At 51.1% G+C, this 26,448-nt stretch overlaps 1 protein-coding gene across 1 annotated transcript in view; it reads left to right on the top strand.

The window, feature by feature from the left end:
- Window positions 1-17,514, top strand: part of CHST13 (carbohydrate sulfotransferase 13) — a 30,834-nt gene extending 13,320 nt beyond the window's left edge. The window contains exons 2-3 of the mRNA XM_074152372.1: window positions 14,030-14,112; window positions 16,669-17,514. Of these exons, the coding sequence (XP_074008473.1) occupies window positions 14,030-14,112; window positions 16,669-17,514 (929 nt within the window). The remainder of the gene's footprint in view (window positions 1-14,029; window positions 14,113-16,668) is intronic.
- Window positions 17,515-26,448: the final 8,934 nt, after the last annotated feature.

Raw genomic sequence — 26,448 nt, 5'->3', positions numbered from 1 at the left:
CTGGTGGGGCGGGGGGCTGCATGCAGGGTCTCGCTGGCTTTGCAGTGGCTGGGAGTTGCTTGCATGCCTTGGATGGTGAAAAGTCACCACCAGTTCCTTCTAAAGCTATAAGAGGATTAATAGAAATGGACAGTGGAGATTACATTGTCAGCAGTGCTTGCCAGGATTCTTTGGAGCGCTTTCAGCAGAGACACCCCCCCCCCTCTTTTTTAGTGGTTTGGAGAAAAATCCAAATAGCTCTGAATGTTGGACTGCTGCCCCCCTCCCATCCCACACCCCATGTGGTGCTGAATGGGGCACACAGGCTGTGGTGCGGCAGTGGTTGATCTCGCCCAGCATCGTCTCCAGCCATGGTCTGTGCCAAAGGAACAGCAGACCCTGAGGAGTGAAAACTGCCCATTGGAAATGTATTTTTTGGATCCTTTCAGTGGAGGAAGGGGGTGGTGGTGTGACATAGGTCTTACTGTCACATTTCTTTGCCAACCCTGTGTGCCACCTGTCAGAAAGCCTGTTCAGGTGTAATTCTTGCCAAGGATCTTGGTCGGGACATGTTTAAGCTAGACAAGAAGATACTGAAAAGTCGGTGACAAAGGGGGACAGTCAGCAGGAGACTGTGGTTGGGAAGGGGGTCAGGTCAGCTGCAAGGCAGCTGCCTCTGTCTTGCCAGCCCTTCAGGAGGCGTCTGCTGTTGTTCCTTGGCACAGTGGCATTGCCTGCCCTACAAAGGTTGCCACAGCATTTGGGAGGCTGGGCTGAGTCATTTTCCTATGAAAGTCAATGTGTCTGTGTTGAGCTGGATTCAGATGGAGAAACCTGGAATCTGGTGGCACTTGGTGGCACTTTGCGCTGGAGGCTGAATGCCAAACGAATGCCCTGTATCTGCTGTCTGCAGTTTTATTGCATCCAGCATAAGTCATCAGGTATGGAAATGTTTATGGGTAGGTGACAGTCGTGAACAAGGGGCGTTGCAACCCCTCACCAAGGAAGCAGGGAGCATCCCTCTGCCTTTCGCCAGCTGGATGGAAACCGCGCGAGTGCATCTAACACACTTAGGGCTCCTGGGCTGTCCTTATGCCTGTCTGCCCCCAGATTTCTGTATGTGAGGGCCCCATGCTGGGAGTCATTTTCACTTCGTGGATGGTGTAAGTACCCCAATATCAGATGGATAGGTGATGCAGCTCTGCTGCCGCCCTGTCCCCCGATGCCACATGCCAGAGGCATTCCCGTCCCGTGAGCCCCAGGCACGGGGTCCCAGACTGCAGACGACTGTGTACAGACATCAGGGATCTCACGCACAGGTGGAGGCAGGTGTGTCTGGATTTTTGGTCCCACTTCAGTTCCCTGAAGCTACGCGTTTCCATCTCCAGACGTTCACCACAACCATTGCTGCTTCTGGCAGGCTTCTCCATTCCCTGTCTGGCTGGAACAAGAGCAGGACATGTACTCACCCCTCTTCCCATCCTTCACTTTCCATGGAGAACAGCTTAGAGCCTTCGTCCACACCCTGAATTAACATTTCCTGGAGGCATCACACCCCCCTTGTCCCTCTCTTGCCCATGGACTGCAGCGTTCCAGCCAGAAGAGCACATACTGAGAAGAGTGAATGATTTTTCCTGTTAAAGGCAGTGCGGTCCGTCAAATTACCCCATGTAAAATAGTGACTCATTGTCCCCTCTTAGACTGTGTTCCTTGGCTAGAGGGAGACTGTCATTAGTGCCAGGGAGCCTGGCTGCTGTTACCATCCAGTTGTGCCACACAGTCCTGGGACTCTGGAGAAGCTGCAAGGAGGTGATTGCTGCAAACAAGGGTATTATTTTTAGGGAGTGACATGTCTTTTCATCTCCTTCCCAGAGGAAGTCATCTTGGGCATTGGGGAGAGACCACTCACACTTTGTAACAATGTGGTCAGGGGATCCCCAATACACTTCACATCTCTGTGCCTTTAGGAACTGTTTTGTTTGAGAATAGAAATGCTGTAGAAGGGTTTGTCCCAGGGGATAGAAGCTGTGGAGCGTGTGCATTTGGTGGAAGAAGGTTGGAAAATGCTCCTTTCCCTCTTGTCTAGGATGTTTGTAGAACTGGGCCTCCTCTGAATGGGAAGTGTCACCTCAGAGGTCAATGCCTGTGGTACCTCTTCTGAGGAATGTGGCTGGGAAAGAGGGACTGGGGGGTGCCTCTTCAGCAGAGACATGGCCTGAAAATGGGTGCTGGGGATGGGATGCCCCATCACCCTTCAAGAGCCAGTTGTGGCTGCTTGGAGTTGGCCTGAAGTATCTTCCTAGAAAGCCAAAAGAGTCATTTGGGGAAGAGAGGGAAGATTTGCAGGGGAGGAGGGTCTGGGTGATAGCAGCTGGTAGGACCCCTCCATTGGCTCCACGAGGATGGGACATGTTTTAGCCAGGTACTGGAGAAGAGGAAGAGGGTGGACCATTGTGCAGCCTCCATCCCTCCTCTGCACCCCTCCCTCATCTTGCCCTGAAATGGTACTTTATCATGGCGGCTAAAACATCAGTTCTAGGTGACCCTGGTGCCTGTGGTGCTGCAAAACCACCTTCTCCCATATGCAAATGTGTGTGGGTTCATCCACCTGAGCTGATGGGAAAGGAGATTTGTCTTTCACTGCTTCAGGTCGTGGTGTCTGTTGTACGTGGGCTGTTCTCTGTGTAAACCTCCTCATGTGCATGTCCTGTCTTGCCCTGCTCAGGTTTGCCTCCGAGCTGCTTTTATTTGTAGTTTTTCCCGTAGCTTTGTGGGTAGCTTCCTCACAACATATCTCTGTTTAGCCCTCTGCAGTTTCTAAGTGCTGGGAGGTGAGGAGAGCGGGGGGTTTAATTATTGGGTTTGGCTGTTTCAAAAGGGCTAGGGGGGGTGGTAGAAAATGTGTAGCAGTGGAAAAAAAGCCTGAGCTAAGCTTTCAAGCATCCCCGTGCTGCTGGGACTTGGTTCTGTCTGATCCAGCCAAGTTCAAGTCACTCGCTGGGTTTAATTTCTGCTGAATGAGACAGCTTAAAGTCAGGACCACATGAGCCACCAACTGGAGCATTCTCCCTTCCCATGGGGAGCGGTCCCGGCAGTCTGGGCTGCTGGTTCCAGGGTGTCTCTGGGCACGATCCTGTGCTTGGTTGATTCAGCAAGACCTCTAAACAAGGGTGTGTTGCACCACCTGAGCCAAAATTTCCAGTGAGCTGTTGCTTAGCCCCAAAGTGAGCAGGTACACGTTTTCCAGCACACCATGTCGTGTGAGTGCTGTTGAGCCTTATACAAATTCGTAGCAGCAGTCTTGTAATGGTCAGAGAAATTAAATACCCTTTGTTAAACCCTCTGATAGACAAGCAGATGAGCTTCAGATTCCTGTGTGTGTTTTACTTCCCATCCCTGTAAGAACAGATATATTTTGGTTGTCCGTGCTCCTGGGGTGATGTGACACCAGTGACAGCTGCCAAGCTGCTGTGATGCTCCTTGCAAAAGATGGTGCCTGGCTGGAGATTGGGCTTTGCCATGGGGGATAACAAGGATGACACCATCTAGGTGGTGGCTGTGCTTGAAAATAGAGTTGTATGGCCCAAAACCAAGCTACCTGGAGGCAGGTTCTGAGCCCGAGATTTAGGATGCAGTGCTGGTGAGAAGACACTTATCCAGTGTTTTCAGAGGGACAGTTCAGCTTCCAGGTCCCATGCCAATGCCTGAGGGTTGTGGCCCAGCTAGTGACATGGAGGGATGCCATTAAATCACGTGGTGGTTTTGCAGGGGACAAGGATGTGCCTTCCTGCTGACCCGCTCAAGGAAGCAGGATCACATAGGTGACTCTAATCCTGCCCTTCTGACATGCTACACTAGCCTGGCTGGGTTATCTGGGAAGGACTTTCTCCAGGACCCTAGCAGGGGTACAACCAGCTACAGACCTTGGGCTCCCCTTGGAGGTCCTGTTCCTAGTGCTCCCAGGAGGCCCATCCCTCCAGGGAGAGGTGTACAGGATCAGGGCAGTAGTTCAGCCCTGGTGCAGACCCATGGGCACCCTGTGTAGTTCTTTCAGCCATCCCTAGCTAGTCAGCCGTTCCTAGCATCCTACCCCTTGGCTCTGCTATGTCTGAAAATGCTCTGGAGCAAGCAAGGGGAAGGTACTGCTGCTCCCCAGGATGCTCTGCGTTGTCGCTCTGCTGCAGGCAATGGGAGAGGAGCTGGCAGGGGCAGGTTTGATGGAGAACGGAGGATTATTCCCTTTCCCTAACAAGTGAGCTGAAACAGTCATCTCTGACAGATTCTATGCTGCCTCTACCTCAGCAGAGAGAAATGTGGAGCCAGCCAGCCTTACCGAGGCTTGGCCTGCAGAGCAGAGGGCAGGCTGTCAGCAATAGCATGGGTTATATATTACTGGCTTGTTTGTCAGCAGGGAGAATATTGGAGGCGACGGCGGTGGGCCTGTGACCACACTGAAGGAGACTGCGTTAGGTGGCGACCTGTCGCCCATGTCCACATAATCTCCTGCACGGGAGTCACTCACTGCTCACCTGCTGAGGGGAACGAATGGTCACCTGTGTCTGTGCTAAGCCTCTGCAAGAGGACATTGTCATGAGGTAGAACAGGCACAACAAGCCATAAATGGGGAGAAAAACACTGTGCAAAGAGAAGCAAAGATGGGAAGGGCAAAGGGGCATTTCCCAAGCTACAGAGGATGTTGGTCTGGAACAAGAAATCTTTGTTTGTATTGTAAATATTAGAGTTATGGAGTTTTGCAAGTTGATTCCAGCTCCCCTCCTCACTCTTCCTGCTCACCACTCACTGGCACAGCCCCAGGATGAACAAAAGAGGTCAAATACAGCATTCTCTCCAAAGGCATCTGTTAGCTGCCCCGTGGAAGCTGTGCAAGGTGGGGGCTAGCACAGGTTGATACCTGAGCTCTCCCCTTCTCTGTAATGCAGCTGCTTGGGGAGCAGTGCTGTGCATGGGAGAGGCCTGGGAAAAGATCAGAAAACATCTCTTCTGGTTATTCTCCATAGTGCTGGTTACTTTTTGCTGTTGCTTGTGCCTGTCTGAATATTGCTGTTCACCTTCTAATGCTTCATTTCCCCAAAATACTTAGTCTCGTACGTGCTGTGCTGCCAAGTGTACCTGCCAGAAGGGGGCATGGATACTGCCCGCTACCTCTTGAGTGTGCCCAAGGGGCACAATCTCCTGGAGTGTAAACTAAGTGCAGAGATACCCATCAGCTGTCTGGGGGACAAACCTCAGCTCTGGAGATGTAGGAAAAAACTTGGTCTGCTACCTGAGAGAGCTTCTTCCAAATCCTCCCAGCCCTGGTGGCTCCTGCAGGTCCTCAGCACAGGTCCAGAGGCTCCTAGGCAAGTCTGAGATGCCTTGGGCATCCCCTGGTTCTCTTGCCAACCCCCTGCGTGTCCAGAAAGGCAGTGGTTGGGGCTGCACTGTAGAACAAGCACTTGCTTGAGATCTTTGTACGCAATCATTGTGGTACTGTTTCACTTTTGGGGACAGAACGAGACCTGTCATGTCCTGCAGATTCAGGGACCAATGTTTTTAGGTTCTTAGCTGTGACAGATGCTCTCGGCTCTCCCCGAGTGGGAGGTACAGCTCCCGTGTTTGCACTGCCACTCTCCCGTGTAGCCTCAGCCAGGTCTCTGGCATTTGATGTTCACCTCAGATTTCCCACACTATGGCCTCAAGTCCTGTGCCCTGCATCCAAAGTTCTTGGGATGTTCTCTTTTCCCTCGTGAGCCATGGGAATGCACTTTTTCCCAGTGGTGCTGCAGGATGGTGAGAGGCAGGGTCCCACCTAACCCACTGGAGGTAGTGGTGTGACACAGCGGTGTGACAGGGTCAAGGGCTGCTGTCTGTTTGCTGTCTTTAAGATCAGCAAACCAAGCAGGTGCTGCTGGCTGAGCAGATGGCGAGGCTCTGCAGGGCCGTGCTAGGGGACACATCTTGCTGCGCTCTGGTGTTGTGGTCGTCCCCTCATCACGTGGCCTCACACTGCAGCCGTATCCCCATCCTCCCCTTCCCACATCACCATTGCATGTGGAGGCTCCTCAGCCTTGGCAGAGAAGACGGTCAAGCAGACTTGAGTTTTTCAGAGTGATCCAGCGAGCCACTGAGCAGGTTCTGGGTGTGAACCCCTGGATGAAGTGCAGCTGGTTACGTCTCCTGCTTCTCGTTTTACTCGCAGCTCCCCAGCGGAGGTGGTTATGTCTGAATTCACAAAGCTGAAGGATGCATTTAAGCACATTAAGCATGTGGCTCAGTTAGATTTCTTTTCCTTTCTTCTTTAGCATTTTAATTCAGCCTCTGTTGTCTATATGCCTGGCTTTTTAGATGCAGTAAAAATGAACAGTCGCGGGAATATAAGTAGATTGGATTGCCTCTTTGCTGAAGCAAAAAAAAATTGCGTTCCCAAATCAAAACCTTCCTGTAAGAATGAAAATAGGAATGGGTTTTGGTTTTAATTCCCGGAGGTGCTCCCTTAGGTCTGAAATGCATAAGGATGTGAACACCAGAATTGCCAGAGTTTTTCACAGCTGAATGCAACATGCAAGAAAGCAAACCTACTGGGTTGTCTTCTCCATCAGTGGTCGCTACTTTCAGCAATGTTAAGCTAGTGGGTCTGGAGTTTGCTGTGGGATTTCGGTGTTTGGGTTCCCGTATCACCCTTGTTTTGAAAAGTATCTATCTTTTTTTAAACAAACCCAACAATCAACCCTTGTGCTAAGGTGGAAATGGAGCAAATGTGTTCTCCACCAGTACGGCACAAGAGCCAGAGCTTCCTAGACTTAAACGTTGCTTCCTTGAGACCAGCTCTGTTCAGCCCAATAGCTCTGATCCTTCCAGGCAGGGCTGCTCTTCACACAGACCATGGGCCTCTGCCCAGGGGTTTGACTGCTGCTTCCATGTGTGGTTTCTTGGCCTCTGTTCCCTGGTCCATCCTCACAATGTCAAAGTGTCCAGCCGCCAGCCAGGCAGTGTGTCCCAGGCTTTGCTATCAAACTGGGAGGGAAAACTGAGCTCAGACTGCAGGAACTGTCTGGATCTACCACTGCTGCTGTCAAGCTCAAGCTCTATTTTCTTTTTTCTCTCTGTCTCTTTTTTTTTTTTTCCCCTCTCTTGGATGTTAAAATCGAAAATTGGACAGATTCAGCAGCCAGTGGCTGCAGCTATGATTTGGCTTTGAATAACGCAGGCTCAATATCCTCTCTTAAATTAGACGGCAGCATCCTTCTCCGTGTCTCTTGGGTGCAGTTATTTTAATAGCGAGGAGCCTGACTTCACGAAGCAGGGCTGCGTTTATGCAGCCAGGGACGAGTGAGCCATCACTGGTAGGACCGAAGGACTCATTCATCACCCACGACAGGTGCCAGAGAAGAGTCAAAACCAGCTAAGTCTGGAAAAGCTCATTGCTGTGCCCACAAAGAGACCCAGGTCCTAATTTCTTCCAATGACTGACTTAAAGCAAGTACTGATCCCTTTACACTAAAGACCTCCAGGTGTTGTTTGCCCTCTTGATAAAAAGGGGTAATATTGTTCTTATTTGTTTCCCACTGTAAACTCTGCTTTCTCCTATGGACTCAGTTCAGGTGCACACGTGCTGTGTGTGCTAGTCAATTTGTGACACCAATACCTTTTCCTGTGTCCAGATCTACAATCCATCACAAATGTGAATTCATAACAAATCCATCACAAATGTGGTGGATTCACAACCCGCCTTCCCCAACTTCAGAGCTATTTTTTTGGTCTGAGAGAGAGCATCCCGCTTCCAAGAGGGGCTGCCCTAAGAGCTGGGTCTTCCTAGAGTACAGACAAGGACCTATCCCACTCACCCGCTTGGGAGTCGCAGGCTGTAATTAACACTCAGCCTGATCATTTTGGGTGGCCAGGCACCACAATTATTTTTTCTCTTTTTTTAGGTTTTGCACAGACACAACAGGAAGTGAAGTCGGGGCTGTGAGACAGTGGTGGGATCAGGATTAGCTCCTTGGGGGCCTCCGGGGTGCATACTCACATGCAAGCACGTGTGCTCTGTCTTCACTTCCCTTGGCTGGAAATGACTGCATCTGCAGGTTTTAACCCTCTCCAGCATTTCATATTGGAGATCATGAGTGGAGCTTTTGACTCTTTATGGTCCCCAGGGTCCAGTCCGGAAAATGCCTGAAAGCTCATCCTCCAGCCCAAAAGGAGTTGAGATTCCTCCTGCTGCATCTCAGCCAGATTCCCACAGATCTGGGGTTTCCAAACCTCTTCCTATTTGGCACCCAAGCAAGTGGGCACAAAGATGTCCTGCATGTGAAACACCTCCTGTCCCTCTCTGCTGGTGTTCCCAGGGGACAATCACATCCCAGCTCAGCTTGTACACACAGCCCAGCCCTTGCACCCTCCCGTGGGGCAGCAAGTGCTGGGATCACCTGGCCACCTCACAGCCCTTCTCAGCAGCTCTGGATCTGCCCTGGTCTCAGGAGAGCAGAGCTGTCAGTGCTGCAGGTGAAGGTCGCCAATGCTATGGATAATAGTATTCATGCTTTTTTTGCTGCTGTGGCAAAACCTCACCTGATATATTTCAGCACTTCATTTGCCTTTTTTATGACTGTCATAGTGGCAGCTGATAGCCCAGAACTAATGCATCTGGGACCTCCTGCCACTTCCAGCAGCAAAGTAGCAGAAACTGCTGAATTCCAACATTGCAAAATTAAATTCTGTTGAATTTCCACTCCCCTGGTCCAGCACAAAGCTTTAGTTTCCCTGGTTGTTGTTTCAGTCTCTCTCTGCCATGGCAGCCTTTCTCAATGCTTTGTTCGTCATCAGTATCTTTCTATTTTTATGTCAACTCATTCCCAAAGTATTGATCCCAAAGCCAATCTTAGAGATACTTTACTCAAAATCTGCCTTCTGCCCAGCATTTCCCATTTAAACACCGCCTGCTTTCCAGTTGCTTGTGTCCCTCACAGTTCACCTTTTAAACCTCTCTGGTTGAAGTATTTATTTTCTGTGGTATGTCACATCTCATGTGTTACGTTATCTGGGTGAGGATCTACCACATATGCTTGATCTATAGAAATGACTTATTTTATAGACAGAGCAGGCTGCATGGGTCTAAGCTGTGCTTAGTAAATGCCATGTTGATTTTATTCACCTATCCAGTTGCACACACATCTTTTGTTTTCTTTCCTTCAGACTGTTTTCTAAAGCCTTGGTAATGCTGATGTCAGCTTAGCAGGCTTGTCACTGCCTGAATCCTGTCTCCTAGCCAAACTCTTCAAACTCGGGCGCTGGATTTGCTGTTGTGGTTGCAGAGAACCTCCCTCCGTAATTTAGAGTCCCTGCAGCCAAAACAGCAAATTCTTTCACTGCTGCTTCCAGAAGTCTGGGATGGGCATGATCCAGTCTTTCCCTCACCTCACACATCTGGCTCTCTTCGCAATCAACTAGTACACCTAAGTATTCACAGCTTTAAAATCTATTCCCTTTTCCAAAGAGAGCTGGCAGGTCGTGGAAACCCCAGATCCTGCTGCGCTTTTGATGTCTCACCGCTGCAAGAGAATAGATTCCGTTTTGATGGGACAGCACTAAATGTGGGCTGTAGGGGGAAGGAGGGAGTGCCTTGCCATTTCATGCTCCCAGGGAAAGACTGAAAGCACTTGTAGCACAGGAGACTCCAAAATACCCCTGAGCTCCCTTTCAAGCCCACCTCAGTCAGTGATTTCTGGTCAATGTCACTGCCTTAGCATGGGGGGGTTCAGTCCCTTGCTCTGCATTGCTCCTATTCCCTTGCCTCATCCTTTGAAGATGCAAGGGACAAATGTGATATTGCCTTCTGCCCATCTCAGTGAAAACCGTTTTGCATTTGGATCACAGACATACACTGTCTTGATACTTATTATCCAAATGGTGATCCAGCGGTTGCCAGGGGTTGATGTTTTCTCCCCATTAGAAACTCAATATACCTTGGCTAAATGACATCCCTGCTTTCGGATGCAATTGTGGCGATGATAAATTTCCCAGGATTACCATTGCATGTGGTGGAACCTGGGAACCTCAGTAACAAGCTATAAAGTCAGGAGGAAAGCCAGGATGTGAGATCTTGGCAGCTCCCCCATGATGGAAGATCCTGCTGTACTCAGGGCCGTGGTGCCAAAACGCAGTACAAACCATTAACTTGTTCTGATGATACTCCCTCCTCAACACTGTCATATATTTCAGTATTCCTTGGCCTTTCCAAGCTTCTTGGAGTCCCAGGAGCATCCCAGGGATGGGTAAGCCAGTGGTACAGGGGATGGGGTGATTGACTTGCTCTCAGCATGAACTATTGGAAGAAGAGGGATGTGTAAATGTCGTTGCCCATCTGCCCCCTCCCTCCCTCCTCCTCTTCCTCCTCACAGTCCAGGCCGTATCCCAGATCTGATGGAAGAAACAGGCACAGGTCAAGAATCGAACCTCTCCCTGGCTCCCCCTCCATCTTTGGTTTCCTCTCCAGCTGTGCATTTCTGCTGTGGAGCCCCTTGAGCTCAGCCTTCTTAAGGTGGGCCACTGCCTGCTTGGGGTAGGCGGTGAAGGTGAGGACAGGATGGGGACAGGATGGTGAGAGACCTCAGGATGGGAGCACGCTGGGGGATTGCATGATCAGGTGGTTGGAGTGGAGCAGCCGGGGATGAGGAGGGTTTGTGTTTGAGTAAAGACTGAGCTGTGATCATAGAGCTGCATGATGAGGACCCGCTGTCTGGTGATGGGAGGAGGACTGGGAGGGAAGCGCATCAGCAGAGACTTTGCAGGTGCTGGAGCTGATGGATGGTGAGCAGGGGATGGCCACAGCTTGGGGTCATGGGGTAGGGCTGTGTCAGGTGGCAAAGCCTGGTCTGAGGGGGGCTGGCTCCCATTAAATCACTGTCTGCAACCTCCCGCTGGCTCAGACAGGACCCAGAAGCCCTGGAGTGGCTACTGCTGTGATGGTCGGTGTTGCTCTGCCAGGCAATCCCGGATGCTTTGGGCCAGTACCTGTCTCCATTCAAGTGCAGGCTGCCGGCTGCAGGCATCTGCAGCTGCTCCAACCCCAGCCCTGCAAGGGATGGGTGCTTTGGTCCCACAGGGCACAGGGATGGGCTGCTGCCCTCCGCATGCACCGGTGCCCACATGGTGCTGTGCTGAGCTGCACAGGGTTTAACACTGGCTTCAAAATTCATCCTCATGGCCCGGCCAGGAGCCCGTTTGATTTTCTTCTCGGGACGCTGCGTGTAGCACAAGCAGACAGTTTCTGACGGGGGAGACTTCCTGCAGTTGGAGCCTCGTAAAACCCCGCTGTCGGGCCAGGTGTTTGCTGTGAAGGGTTTGGTGAGTGCCCTGGGCAGGAGATGGTGTCATCGCTTTGGAGAGCAAGAGCTGTCAAGCTGCAGTGAGTGTGCAGCGTTGGCGTCTTCCCCCTGCCAGCTCAGCGCTCCCGGGCTCCTCCGGCTGCACAGGAGCAGCCTGGCGGCTTTGTTCCTTTTTTTTCTCTTCCCCCTTTTTTTCTGGAACTCTGTACAGCATGAGCAGAGCAGGGATCCTAGGGGGTTGGCTGCTATCCAGAGAAGATGGCTTGTTCTCTGCCAGACCTTGCGCTGGGGGGAGAAGGCTGGAAGAAATCCATTTTGCAACGTTTCTGCTGGGGCTGTCGTCGAAAGTCATGCGAGGTGCAGCAGTCCTTGGCCGGGCTTGTCCCCTGCCTCAGCAGCATTGAAAGGCACAGCCCAGAGCGGTCAGAGCACGGATCTGTCCTGCCCGACCTCTGCTCACCACCCGCTTTACTGCAAATTTGTTTTCTGTTCATCCTAAAGAGCCTTCTGCTGAGTCAGCCTGCTCCTCCCAGCCGTGACCTGACCCTGCACCGGGCGCTGAAGCCTTTCCTTGGGAATGCATTCCCTGCGCCACGCCGGCACTAGCAATTTGCATTTCTAGCAGCTTCGTGTCAGCCCGAACCACCTGGGGTTTACTTATGTCCCTCACAAGAAAGGTTCTGGTTGATGCACGTGTTAGTCTCGAAAACAAATGCCTCCACGCGGCTTTTACTAAGTATAGACTACACTTAGTGTCTGCTGCGGTGCAGGGCGCTCGCAGACAGCCCACAGCGAGGTCATGCTCTTAAATCGAACAGGAATTTATCATCCCTGGACAGGAAAGGGACTCGCATTTAATGCTCTCTGCTTGCGGATTCGAGCTGCAGTGAGTCGAGTTTTCAAGGTTGATCTAATTCTCTGCCATTTGCAGAGGGACAAGTCTGGAAATGTGAAATGGAGCTCCTCTGGGACGAGCATCTCAGCCCAGCGCTGTGCGCGTTGGATCTTCTGCTTATCTCTTGTTAGCACAGATGCTGTTTCATCCTCCTGTGGGGTAACTGATACAGGGGATTGAGGAAGAAACCGAACCTTCTCGTTGAGACACATCTTGATCAATCCAGTGCTGCAGGAAGTGCCATTTCCCATGAACACGCAAGCGTCCACGCACTGCTGATGAAATTTTGTGGGGTCAGGCAATCATTTCCCCCTAATTACAGCTCCAGGAATGAATAATGTTTAGCTTAGACCCTGGTGACTTTGTACTTTGGAGCAGTTTTCATTTAAACAAAATATAGGCACATGGAAAAGAAGATGGGATTTGGATTTTTTCCTTCTGGTTATTTTGGTTAAAAAGATGCCACCTGGGGCTTGTCTAATACGTTTGTGTTTGTTTGGTGGTGGTCGGTGAATGAAAAGATCCAGAGCCCGAAACTGTGGTGCAAAAAGCCTCTGTGCTAGAAACTTTCATGTTGCCAGAAATGGTTTGTGAGAGATGCTGTTACCTCACCACAAATGTCCCTCTGAGATTTTAGAAGGTCCCTGTAGGAGCAGGAACTTGGAGGACTGGAAGAATCCCCTGGCCATGATCTCCTGAACAATGTGTCCTATCGTCCCCTTCAGAAAAACATCAACTTCCATTTTAAAATTCTTAGTGTGATTTCTTCTGTGGAAGCCAACTCCAGGGTTGCACAACCCCCATGGTTAGAAACCTTCTTCTCATATGAGAACTGTCATGGCATCTTTTGCCAATGGAGAGGGTTGGATACAAGAAGGATAGGGTGGGTGAGAGGTGGGACAGCTGCTTAGAGGTGTTATTGCAAGCGAGAGCCTGTGCCCTGTTATGGCTGGCTCCATGCATTAGGTTTGGGATATCCAGGCTGTGCTGGAAAGAAAGTCCCTGGGGCTGAGGGATGGCAGCTGAAGCAGATGCTTCATAGCCTGGAAGGTGGTTGCAGCCCTACATAATTTATGAGCATGAGAACTTGAGCATCTGTCACCAACTTGGTGTCCAGCACCGCATTTGTGGCTGGCCAGATCCAGCCTCAGGTTTGGTGATGCTACAAACAGACCCCTGAAACCAAAACAGCTGATCTGTGTGGCAGGGAAGGGGTGAGGACTGCTTGGGTGCTGTCTTCAGCTTCAAAAGCTCAAGGAGATGTTGCTGGTTTAGGAGAGAAGAAATAAAAGAAAAAAAAGCAAATAAGAACTTAAAACAACTTCTCAGTCAGACGAAGCATCTGACCAGTTTGTCTATTAATGGTTGTGTCTCTGAGCCTGGAAATGCAAACTCCGAGCCAGTGGGGGCTCAGCACAGAGCTGCCGGTGCTGGATCTGTCCCTTATCTCTGCCAGGCACAGAACCTCGCTCGGCCCTCGTGGAGCTGCAACGATGCTGAGCCTGTTGCCTCCTGAGTCATTCCCTTGCCAGCGCAGCCCGTACGCAGTCACATTTCCCAAATGCACATGGATCAAACTCTTCCCAGTTGCTCTTGAAATTGAAACAAGCTGTTGTCTTTATTTGTGGTCCTTTATTTATTTAAAAGTTAGATCTGGACCTTTTCAACCCTAACTGCAGGTTTTGCTAAAATATAAGGGGGATCTTCCCCCAGAGCCAAATGGATTTGTCTCTTCTTGGGGGACATTGTCTCAACCCAACTTGGGCATCTCCAGAGAGGGTGAGGGAAGCAGCCCTCCCAACCCCTCTGATTTTTCTTGCTCCTTTTCCAGCCTCAGAAAACGGGGTTATGAGATCCACCTGGCAGGGGAAAGCTGGTCGCAGCCCACTCCAGGCCCTGTACGAGAGTGACCAGGTAAGGGAACAGCAAGAGGGCGGTGGGGGGATGAAGAGGGAGTGGGGTGTTGGGGGCTGACCCCTTCTTCCACCTCTCTGACATGTGGGTCTCCAACCACTCCCAAGGTCCCTGGGCCTGAACCTCTGGCCATGTCCAAAAGAAAAGACCATACCACTGTCTAGGTGGATGCTTTAATGTCTATAAACAACTGAAATACATTTGCTCTGGGAAACATGGCAGATGTGAACTTCCTTGCCCATGATGCCAGCAAACCCTAACACTGCTGGAACATCATGGTGTTGCTTCTTTAAAAGTGATACTTAATTTCTCCGGCTTTTAAAGAAAAGGAAATGAAGGGAGCAATTTTGCTCTGAAATAACTGCAAGACATGCACTTATTCCAGTGGGCGGCTGTTGAAAAGTAGTCACATTTATTTGTTACCATGCCTGCAGACAGCCTGTCTGTCTGTCTCTCTGGTCCAATAGTTTTGAATTATGCAAGTACAGGGAGAAAACACCTGAAAGAAATCACATTATTAAAATGCCTCTTTTTATTTTTTTTTAAGCACTTGCAAAAGGGTTTCCAATTATAAAAGGTGACAGGGAGCCTCCAAACAAAAGACATTTCTGCTGAAAGGTTTGACTGTGTCGCAGGGAGGTGTACCATAAGAACACCTCTTTAGCTATGACTGTCACCTCCCTAGGTGCTATATTTTCTTTATATCCAACTAGCCAACATCAAAGTCATTTCTTGGTGGCAGTTAGAGTCTGTTGACCTGCGTTTCCTCCATCTGAGCATTTTCCCTTATCATCTCCCTCTTGGAAGGAGCAGGGATGGGATACTTTCTCCTGCCTCCATCTCAGGTTTCTGGCCATGCAGGTTCCTGGAGGAAGTGGTCACTAAGGTGACCTGGATAAGGTTATTTCCTTAGTGGAAATGAGATCCAAAAAGGTCTGTGTGTGGTTCATCCCTTGCAGGAGGAGCTTTTAGCCCAGATGTTAGTGCCCCTCTGAAGGTGATGGGTCTGCTGGATCGTCCATGGGATGGGCAGTTTGTCTCAGGATCCCAGCTCCTGGAAGGAGCTTTACAAAGCCCCAGCTCCACAACACTGCCTCTCCCAGGCTCTAGTGCCTCCCAAAACCCCTTATGGTCCCCAGGGAGAGGCGAGGGTGCACCTGAGGCTTGGCAAAGGGTGTCCTTTGGCATGCAGAAGCAATGACAGCAGTCAGTAGCAAGAATGTGGGGATCCAAGGAGGTGGCCTGCCCTTGCCCATAACCTTGAGGTTGCCACGTCACCAGGCTGCAGAGAGATTTGCCACGGCGCCCTGTGTTGCCAGCAGGACTGTTTTCACAACCCCAAAGTGGAAGCCACCATCATCTTGTGATGTAGGGGTGATTGCATTGCATTACAGCAACAGCTCTGCGGGGTCAGAGCTGCCCTGGGTCAGCAAACCAGCGGTGAAGCCGTTAGTGGTCATGGCCCGGATGAGGCTGTTGCTCCCAGCGATGGCCTCAGGGCTGTTAGCGAAACCTCCCAACTCTGGTGAGCAAAACGGGGAGGGAGTGGGCAGGAGGAGGAGGGGACCTTCCCCTTCTGAGTTCCTGGAAATAATTTCCTTCCCCGCATGTTTTAATGACATTTTGGGATTTCTGATGAAAATCATGACAGGAAAGGTCATGTCCCCAGATCTGGAGGGGAGTTTCAGCTGGGGCGGGAGTTGGGGGGCTCTGGGCTCCAGGGAAACCTGGAGCTGCCAGCCCTTAATGCAAAGATCAAAAGGGAAAAAGGGACCATATATGGACTTCTCGTCCCCATGAACGAAAGAGAATATGACCAGAGCTGAGGCATCGGACTGGGCTGTGTGAAAAAAGTCCTTCAGCAGAAGAAACCCAAAGCCCTCAGGAAAAGCCTTACCACCACCTCCAGCAGCATCTTGCTCCTCTCCATCATGCCCTGCCACCCCACCTCGCCTCCAGCTCCCCAACTGCTCCCCAGGGTTTGACTGTCAGCGTTAAAGACCATTTTCCTCCACCCATCTCCCTTTGCCTTTTCTTGGCAGCACACCCGCCCCATTTTCACCATGCGTGCCCACACTCGTGTAGCACGTTTCTGCCTCTTGGCTGCAGTGTTCGCAGCGAGCCCGCGGGTGTAGGCATCAGCACGATGTGGTGTGTGACACCACCTGTTTGCCCCTAGAGGGGTCAGGCCATGTATGCCCCCCTGGTCTGGTGTAAAGGAGAGCTTTAGCCCAGTGTGTGTGTGGGTGCTGTAACAAATGTTTGGTTGTTGACCCTCTCTGCACCGCCTGTTATTCCCTCACCCCCTTGGACTTGTCTTCTCATCTGGCTCCTCATCACACTTTATTCTGTCTTTTGCCCGCAGCAGGCCCAAGGATTAAATGCACCAAAGCAACCTGTGTTCAAAGTCAACACTGTCCCCAGAAACCTCCCACAGGTGACGGCCAAACCCTGGAAAGGGGAGAGGTTGGGGACGGTTGTGGGCAAAGCGTTGTGTGTAAGCCACGATCAGCTTGCCCAAGCTAGTGACCATCTCTTTTTTTTTTCTCTTCCCAGTTTGAGCAGTCATCACTGCAGGCGGTTCACCAGCAGAGACGGGAGCTGTTGAGCAACATCTGCAACCGTTACACCCGCAAGCGGCGCCTTCTGCAGCCGGATGACTTGCGGCACTTGGTGGTGGATGACACGCACGGGCTGCTCTACTGCTACGTGCCCAAAGTGGCCTGCACCAACTGGAAGCGGGTGATGATGGTCCTGACGGGGCAAGGCAAGTACCGGGACCCACTGGAAATCCCCGCTAACGAGGCTCACGTCTCATCCAACCTGCGCACCCTCTCCGAGTACAGCATCCCCGAGATCAACCACCGCCTGCGCAGCTACCTCAAGTTCATCTTTGTGCGGGAGCCCTTTGAGCGCCTGGTCTCGGCGTACCGCAACAAGTTCACCCGCAGCTACAACACAGCCTTCCACAAGCGCTACGGGACCAAGATCATCCGGCGGCACCGGCAGGAGCCCAGCGACAAGGCCCTGGAACGTGGGGACGATGTACGCTTTGAGGAGTTCGTTTACTACCTGCTGGATCCAAGGACACAGCGGGAGGAGCCCTTCAACGAGCACTGGGAGCGGGTACACTCACTTTGCCACCCCTGCATCGTCCACTACGATGTGGTGGGCAAGTATGAGACCTTGGCTGAAGATGCCAACTACATCCTCCAGCTCGTTGGGGCTGACACAAGCGTCAAGTTCCCATCTTCATCCAAGACCACCAGGACAACAGATGACATGACAGCCCAGTTCTTCCAGGACATTAGCCCCTTCTACCAAAGGAGACTCTTTAATTTATACAAAATGGACTACTTGCTCTTCAATTACTCCATCCCCTCATACCTCCGCATCCGATGAGGCAGGGGCTGGGAGGAGAGGCAAAGGAGAGCTGGGTAACTCTCATCTTGCCAAAATTCCTCTCCTCCCACCCTGTGCTCATCTCTTAGTTGACTTCTCCCCTGTGCCCTCTCCGTTATGGTCTGCTCCACATCCTGATGCCTTGTTCATGCATGGTCTGGAGGGAGGACACCTCTCAAAACACCGGGGCTGGAGCTTTTCCTTCCCTTTCCTTTCTACCCTTCAACATCTACAAGGGATGGTAGTGGGACTGGACACTGCTGGGTAGGAGGGCTTGCCTTGGCTGGGGACTTTCTTTTAACTAAGAGACGCCTCTGTAGATCCAAGTCTTGGGAAGGCTCCTTTTTTGGGCAGGATCCCTTCAGGTCTTTCTCCTCCTTACTGGGCTGTTTGGGGGTGGACATGGCATCTTGGGGGGAGGGGTGGGGCATGTCAGAGACTTGCATAGAACCAGAAATAAAGCAATAATTTAATGTAAGTTTTTCCTTTCATTTAAAATTGCTCCCACCGTTTCTTTTTGCCTTGTTCTCCTCCCTCCTCCTCCAGCTTCCCATGCCGTCCCCCAGTGCTGGGGAAGGCAGTGGTGTGTTACTGTGACCACGCATTTCTCCCTGACAAAGCCTGGAGGGCTTTTTTGTTCCTCTCCTTCCACGTGCTCTTGCTTGGGATGCAAAATACTCCAAAGAGAGAGAGAGAGGAGCAGGTTTGCAGCAGGTATGGGCTGGTAGAGACACAGTGCTTTCTCCTGAACTACAACAGCAGAGCAGTCAGTGCCTCTGTGTGTGCCTGTCTCTGGATTTCTGGTCAAATCTAGTAAATCCAGGCCCCACACTGCCTGGTTTTTAAGAGCAGGTGATAACTGTTTTGCAAAGCCGTATGTACAGCATGGGTGCGGGTGTCTGCTCAGATGAAATCATGTCCTCCATGGTGTCCTGCCCACGGCCCCGCTGGGCTGGCAGGACCCAGCTGGCAGCACTGGCTCCTGGTCCCCTGCCACCATGTGCTGCTCCCGTGCGCAGCCGGTGTCTCCCTCATGGGGTGACTAAATAGCGCAGGGGACATAATTCAAACCTGGGGCAGGTTTGAATTATAAAATGCTTTGGGGAGCGCTGTGCTGGGACATCGCTGTGGTAATGAAAAGGTGATGCTGGACTGGGAAGGCCAGAGAAGAAAAGTGTGTGTGTCTGTGTGTGCTTGTGGGGGTGTGTGTGTATGTGTATGAGAAAAACTGAGAATAAAAATGGGGACAGAGACACCTAGAGGAAAATTCCCCTTTGCCTGGCTGGCTTTGGGCAATTCATTCCTTGAAGAAGAAATGGGAAGGAGAGGGCGAAACACAAAAGAAAATGACAAACCCAGCCCTAGGATTTCAAATTAAAACCAGTCCAAGGAGCTGTATTCCTTTAAAACCATATTTCAGTCTTTCCTCTTTTCTGTTCGGCTTTGGCTCAGTGGCTGCCTTTGTAAATAAACACGCCGGTAATAGATGCTGTAGAGTGTGTCTGCTGGCTCGGCTGCGAACACTTGACTTATTAGTGCAATACAATGGGAGGTTTTATAAAACCCCAGTGCTCTCAGGCTCTTTTAAAAAATAATGTTTCCATCTAACAACTTTCTGCTGTTATATGTTAACCTTTTTCCTCCCTGTCTCTGATCGGCGCCTATACTGACACTCCCCTCCTTGGTTGCTCTGTTTGGAGGCTGGGTTTAGCAGAGCAATGAAAGAGAAAAGTAAATAAAATTGCTGGTGATCCTGGCAGCTTGACTGATTCCCCCCATCTGGACTGGAGATCTCGCGGAAATGGCCTTTCTTGTGCTATCTTAGAATCTCCCCATCTAGTTGAAACTCAAAGCACAAAATCAGATTATATGATGCAACAAATTTAATCTGCAGCATTCAGGCTTGGAGTGCATTCCTCCTGTTTTCTCAGGAGTCTCGCGTTCCCCACTTACCACTGCCTCTGCTTGGAAAAATCATTGTTCAAGTCACCACAAGCTCTTTTCATCGCATTTGGTCATGAATCATAATTTGGGGTCAGAGTCAGAACAGGATGGATTTTTGGATGGATTTCTTTTTTTTTTTTCTCATTTTTTTCTTATTTTCTTTTCCTAAATACCGTTCCCTGCAGGTAGCTCTTAAAAGCTGATGGCACAGTGAGTGGCATGGACAGATACACAGACTCTCTCCTCATTGTGCTCTCTGTGGGTGTTCAGGCAGTATGTGGCTGGCTGGGAGCCCCTTTGGGCTCTCTACGGAGTGAAAAAAGGGACCAGCACGCTCTGGGCTTTGTCTTTTAGCCAGCTGGTTTCTAACCTTTCCTGCAGTGGTGGCTATTTGGAGACGGTCCTGGTTGTCATGGCTATTTGATCGGCATCCTGTCCCCCAGCATCCCCATCAGAGCCGACCCAGTGCCCCAAACAACAGCAAAGCCACACGAGTATGGAGTGAATGCAGCCCTTCTGCCTCAGCCGTGGCCTGCTATGGGCAATATCCTGCTGAGATTTGGTCTGTAACAGGGCATCTGGGTCACGTAGAACCTTTGGAAATACCCACCTTTGGGCTTTTTTTCTAAAAAAACCAACCAACCAACAGCCACAATCCAACCCATTTAGGTCATACCCTTGGCTTTCCCCCTGCCTAAACACCGCTTTCCAAAGCAAAACCTGCCCATGCAAACAGAAAATGGCCACTTTGTATTTCTGAAGCAACTGCCTTCAGCCCGGGCTGGAGCTTTCCAGGCCTGGAAATGCTTTGCCTGTGCCAAAGCCGAGGAGCAGTCGGTGGCGGTGAGGGTGCCGGTGGTGGTGAGGATGCTGATGCCGGCTACAGTGAGGATGCTGATGCCAGTGGCAGTGGCAGTGAGGATGCTGATGCCGGTTGCGGTGAGGATGCTGATGCCGGTGGCGGTGAGGGTGCCGGTGCCAGTGCTGGGGGACGCTGGGCAGCCCCGGCCAGATCCCTACCCGGATCGCACCGAAAAACGGAGCAGGAGTGCAGCGAAACGGAGTTACGAGGACACCGTGTGACGGGTGATCCCAACTGCAAGCATTTTAACTTCCTTCGGGTGCTGGAAACCATGCTCTGAGCGGCTCCTAGTTGTTTGGGGGGGAGGGGGGTGTTTAACTGTTTCACTGCATCCCTTTTTCTTGCCAGATGACAAAAATATCGAGGTTATCTAGGCCACCTCTAAAGTGTATTGGATTTGGTTTTCTCCTCTACTTGAGACCGGGAATGTGGTGGCACCTGATGTGCAACAAGGAGATACCTGGGGGCTGCCCCCCAGGAGGATGGAGCTGGGTGTCATTCCCTCTGCCCTGCTCTGAGCAGGGAGTGTTTCCAGAAGGAAGATGGTGGTCCTGTAATGAAGGGCATGAATGCACCACCAGGGTCCAGAACAGGACCAAAACACAACCCTGTTTCTTAATGGCGATGAGGCTTTGGTGCAGCTGCCCTGTGGGGCCACATACCGTGTGCTGCGCTGCGTTTTGACCAAGGTTGGATGACCAGCAGAGGTGAAGACTCTCCTCGAGTAGCCATGTGACCACTGAGGTGAAGACAGGACCAACCATCCCACCAGGAAGGAGCTCAGCTGCTGTCACCTGGAGAAAGAGCAAAGGGAACATTTCTACCTGTGCATGGACTTCTTTTTGTGCCCTTAACTACAAGCCTTACACTACCAAAAAACCCCAGGTTGGTATTTCTGCAGGGCAATGAACCTTCCCTGCCCAGGAGTGTGTGGCCATTACCCCCATGGCCCCATACCCAGGGAGCGTGGGGAGCAGCTGGGCTGGGGGACAAGGTGGCTGCCAAAGCAGCACTGGGGTGTCCCTGCTGCACTAAATGCACCGACCCTGCCAAAAGGAGCAGAGGCAGAGCTGCAATTAGAGTGTGGCTGCAATTAGACACCTACCTCATAACCAAGCAGCTCGTCTGCTGGGGTGTGTGGGGCACATGGGACCTGCTGGCCGGGCAGCACTGGTTTCTGCCCAGGCTGGAGTCCTCGGTGGCACTTTGGCAGCGATGGGTTGGGGCAGGAGAACTGGGGTAGCCAAGGAAGAGCTGCCGCAGCCAATGCTGCCAAGGTCACCCCAGCTCAGCAAGAGGAGCCGAAAGAGAAACGGAAAAATCCCAGTTAGACGCGACGATTGCGCACAGCTCAGCCTCAGGCAAGGAATAACCTTGCAAACTCTACTTAAACTCTCCCTCCTCCAACCCCCCCATCAAAGTGCCTATTAAAAATAAAGAAACAAAACATGGCTGTTGCCATCTGAAGCAGCATTCAGACTCTGAGTCACAGAGAGCCTGTGTCACGCAGCCAACACGGGGTGAGCGCACCACAGGCGCGCTCAGCAAGGGCCTCGGGGGGCAAGTGCCCACCCTGCCAGGCTGGCCCTGGGGTTCGGTGCGAGGCTTGGGAGCTGCTGGGGAGCTGTCAGAGCACCAGAGATCCAAAAAGCAAGGAAGACCAGCCTCACTTTGATATGTCCATGTATGCACACATATACAATGTAAATAATGTTTATATTACAATTTATAATAGAATTATTGCAAATAATTGAAATATTTATAGGTGATAGTACATGCATTATATGTAATATGTATATGTGTATAAAGTATGTGCTACAAGAATAATTAAACAGCACTTATGATTATACTTACATATTATGTGTTGAGTGATTATATTTGTGTATAATTGTAATACTTAATAGCCATTTGGTTTATGTATGTCTACATACACGTGTGTGTACATCTTATTTATTATATAAACACACACATACCTCTTCCTGCAATGCTGAGCGTTGACACAGTCCAACGTGGCTTGACAGCTAACGGCGAGCCGGCCCCTTCCTCCGAGTGCCACCACCAGCTCTGCTTGCTGTTGGCCTTTGGCGCGTGGCGGGCACGTTGCCTCTGCTGTGGGTATTTCATGCTCCTGAGCCACTGGCCCCATCCCTGGTGGCCCACGTGAAGCTGTTGAGTTTCTCCTTCCAGTGGAACAAAACAGAGCTTCAGTGATAGGGAGGTTTTCTTCCAGAGCTTGCTGTGCACCACAGATTGGGTTTTTTACCAGCTGGAGGATTAAATAGACTTCCATTGAAGGGAAAAAAAAAAAAAAAAGTGTTTTCAAGTATGCCTTGGAAGCAGTGTCGTGCTTGAAGGAGGCTTTTCAGACTTGCTTGTGTTTGCTGGCTGGCACTTCACTTGTCCCTGGTAAGGATGTTGCATCTCGCACAAAGTAGAGTTTCTGGAAAAATACTGTGTTAGGATGGAGGCAGTGAGTGGAAGCTGGGAGGGGAGGGAAATAAATGCTTTGACTATTCCTGAAAACAAATCCCTGCTCCCATGTCTCTCGCTATGGTTGGTGACAGCCCCTTCTTTGCTTGCGAAGAGAAACCCTTCTGCACTCAGGAATGAGGGAGCTCCTGACTGACCTCCCTCCCCGATGTGGCTGGGATCTCCCCGAGGTCCCAGCTGCCACCCCAGCACCCCAACACACCGGCCTTGCGGTGCTGCCGGGGAGGCAGCCCCCACCCTCCCCCTCCCAAACTCCCATGTCCTTCCTCGCCCCCCCATTCCACAGCACTGACGTGAACCGGAGATTTAGTGGCTGATCACAGGACTGAGTCTAAGCCTTGCTGCTAATACAGTATGAAAGAAAAACAAAGAAGATATTAAAAAAAATAAATTTTACATTTTTTCACTGCCTCCTACTACAGCCTGGATCAGCTGGCTGACGGCTCCACAGGGCTTGGAGCATCCAGCCCAAAGGAACTTTTTGGTTTTTTTAAATTTCTGTTTTATTCAAAACTAGCCAGTCTCATTCTCCTGCTGACGCTCCATATTTGCCTTATTCCCCACCCCCGAGATTAAACCAAGGGAAGCCTTCAACTGGGATCTCGTAGCATTTGATGGGTTTCTCAGTCCAGGTCAAGTGCTGAGCCCTAATGGTCAGGTCAGCAGCCGAGGACTGTAGAGCAGCAAGAAAGGAGCTCTCTCCTCTCACCTCCTCCTTTTTAAGGAATTTGCTTATTTGGGAGCTGTGAGAAATAAATATAAATAAAAGTCACTGTCAGCTCAAATGGAGGTGCTGGTGACTGTGTCGGGGTGGCTACAACCCAGTGAAAAGCTGGGCACAGTAATGACACAGACACAGCAGTAGAGAAGCCAGGCCCACCGCTGGCAGGGACTTTCCTGCCGAGTTAGATTAAAGACAGAAATCACTACGAAATGTCCACAGCCCTTTGGGCTCTGCTACCCACACAGGTTTGCTCTGAAGCCATGTGAATTTTGTGAAGGAAAAGGGAGGGAAGCAACACCCTCCCCACATCTCCTCCCCAACAAAATCCCTCCAATAACACCCTCCCCAACAAAATCCCTCCAATACAACACCACGGGGAGCATAAAACCAGGTAGGGCCTGCTGTGATGTACTGAAACCTCTCAAAAGCCGAGGACGCTGCAGGCATTTAAGCACCAAATCTCTGCTTTTAAGGGGAGGGAAGGAGGGCGATGCCATGACAATTCAGTGGCTTCTCGTCCTGCTGGGACGGGGGCTGTGCTCAGTGCCACCAAGGCAGCAGTGCCGGGGGGTGTGTGTGTGGTGGAAACAGCGCTCCCACAGTGCTGCCCGCTCACTGGAGGGGCTGGGGGTGCTTTCGGGGAGGAGCAGGTTCAGATGGAGGTACATGAACGCTGATCCAAGCAATGCTCCAGGGTTACATATAACCTTTGTTAGCAAAGGGCCTTTCTCATTTGCACAGGGAAAGGAAGAAAAGGAGGAAAGAGAAAGAGTAAACAGGCTGAACAGCCAAATAACTAGCCTTTCGCTGCCCTTGAAAAAAAGAAAAGGAAAAAAAATCCCCTTTTATTGAAACCATTTCCTTTGGTTATATCATTTCTCTTGAGGCTGGAAGCAATTTTCAGTCTTAAGTACGTTCCCTGCACTAAGTGCACGGGCACACAGCTGATGCTTGGCTGCTCACCAAGGGGTACCCCAGAGAACAGAGCGTCTCGCTGTGCCCTTTTAGTCCCACCACCTCGGCTCGTAGCCCCAACACCTCCTGCAAGGGCGGAACCCCCAAGCCCAGCGCGGGCAAGGTGCAGCACGGGTCACCCCAGCCCAGCTGGATCCTGCAAGTAGGACACACATGGCATCCATTACATGTTCCCATCCATGTCCTCTGTCAACAGTGACAGCCAGAGCGAGCCAAGCTCTGCCCAGAAATTCCCTGATGAAGGGACACACCAGTGCAAGGGCTTTGTTGCAATCGCATGGCAGAGGAGAAGCTGCGTGTTGGGCACTGGGAATTAATGCTGGATGAGAGTGACTGGGGTCCCTTGCAGTCAACACCAGCCTTCAGCTCCAGCCTGGGTCTTTCGGGGGACTGGAGGCAGCAGGGACAAAGCTGTGCTATTAAAAGAGAGAGTTTCACGTCTGTGGCCCTGCAGAGAGCTGGGGTGTCCTCAGCAGCTTGGCCTTAGGACCAGCCTTGCCTGATTCACACCAGCAAAAGCACGGTCTAGTGGGTGGTGTCCCTGCCCATGGCAGGGGGGTTGGAACTAGATGATCTTTAACGTCCCTTCCAACCCAAACCATCCCATGACTCTATGATCAAGGCCGGAGAGGACTTCTCTAAGGCACCGGGGACATGCAGTAGGGCGGGGAGCAGAGAAGCTGGTGTTGAGGCAAGAGAAGTTATTTGCCAGCAGCCAGTGCCAAATCAGAGCTAATAAAGGTTTACAAAATAAAATCCTAATCTCAGATTATTAAAAAATACACACTTACGAATCTTCTAATGCAACCCCCTCAACCTGGGACCAGCAATCAGACGCTTGCATTGCTTTCCCCCGCAAGCCCCCTCAGCTGCTGCTGCTGCCATTACCCCACGTGCGTGCTCGGGGCCGAGGGCGGCTCAGCCCAGCAGAGCTGACAGCACACAGGCTGCGGCGAGAGATAAAGCAGCGAGGCCCGAGACGGGGGGAGCATGTGCCTCGAATGCTGAAATCTCCCCCGCCATGAAGCTGCTGTGCACATACTCTCCAGCTCAGCCAGCGTGGGGTAATTTATCCTCCGTAACAAAATAGGAAGAGGAGGCTTGGAGAGGGGGAAGGCAACAGCTTATTTCTTTTCAGGGAATGCTTTTCCCACCTGGCAGCCCAAAGCTGGAGAGGTTTTGCTGTTTGGGACCTGCAGCCACATGTTGATCCCATACAGGGGCCTCAGCTTTGCACCGGCACCGGGAGCAAAGGAACACCTAAGACCAGTAGGCACCCACCATGGCTCAAATTTAAGTTTTTAAGAGCTGGCAAGTCTTTGAACAAGGCATCTGTCTGCCAGCAGGCTGAGGGACTTGACCTCACCCTTTCCCTGCTCCAACACATACAAAGGCAGATTAATTACTAAAGATGAAATCTAGTGGCATTTTTCAAAGGTTTGATCCACGTCCTCAGCTCCTGACTCTTGGGCATCTTATGATCTGGAGGACCCTACTTCTTCGATTTCAGTGAGCACTGGCTGCTTTCAGCCCCGCAAGCCTCCTGATGTGTTCCTGGTAGCACAAGATAGCCACCCTGGAGCGAGGACCTAAGGAGTCATTTGCCAAATCCTCATGCCAAACCCTCACCCTGCCCAACAGCGTCCTTACACACACATGCGGATTCTAGACTTGTCGTAGTGCAATTGTTAATGAGTGGATGGCAACTGTGGGAGTGGGAACGGGCTTTAGTTCTAACCTGAAGCACGTGGGCTGCAAAAGGCTGCTCTTGTTTAGGAAACACTGATTTTCCTGAAGCCCTATTTAATATTGTGCTGTCCAACCATGAATGGATGAGAAAGAAGCCAGCAAGAAGTTATACCTGACAAGTTTGAACTAGAAACAGGCAGAGCCATGGTGAGAAAAAACAACCCCCAAATCCACAGCATTGCCTTTTTTT

This window comes from Numenius arquata, chromosome 8 (assembly GCF_964106895.1).
Source record: "Numenius arquata chromosome 8, bNumArq3.hap1.1, whole genome shotgun sequence".
Taxonomy (NCBI): domain Eukaryota; kingdom Metazoa; phylum Chordata; class Aves; order Charadriiformes; family Scolopacidae; genus Numenius; species Numenius arquata.
Note: the sequence above shows the minus strand (reverse complement) of the source record. Positions and strands in the feature narration are given on the sequence as shown.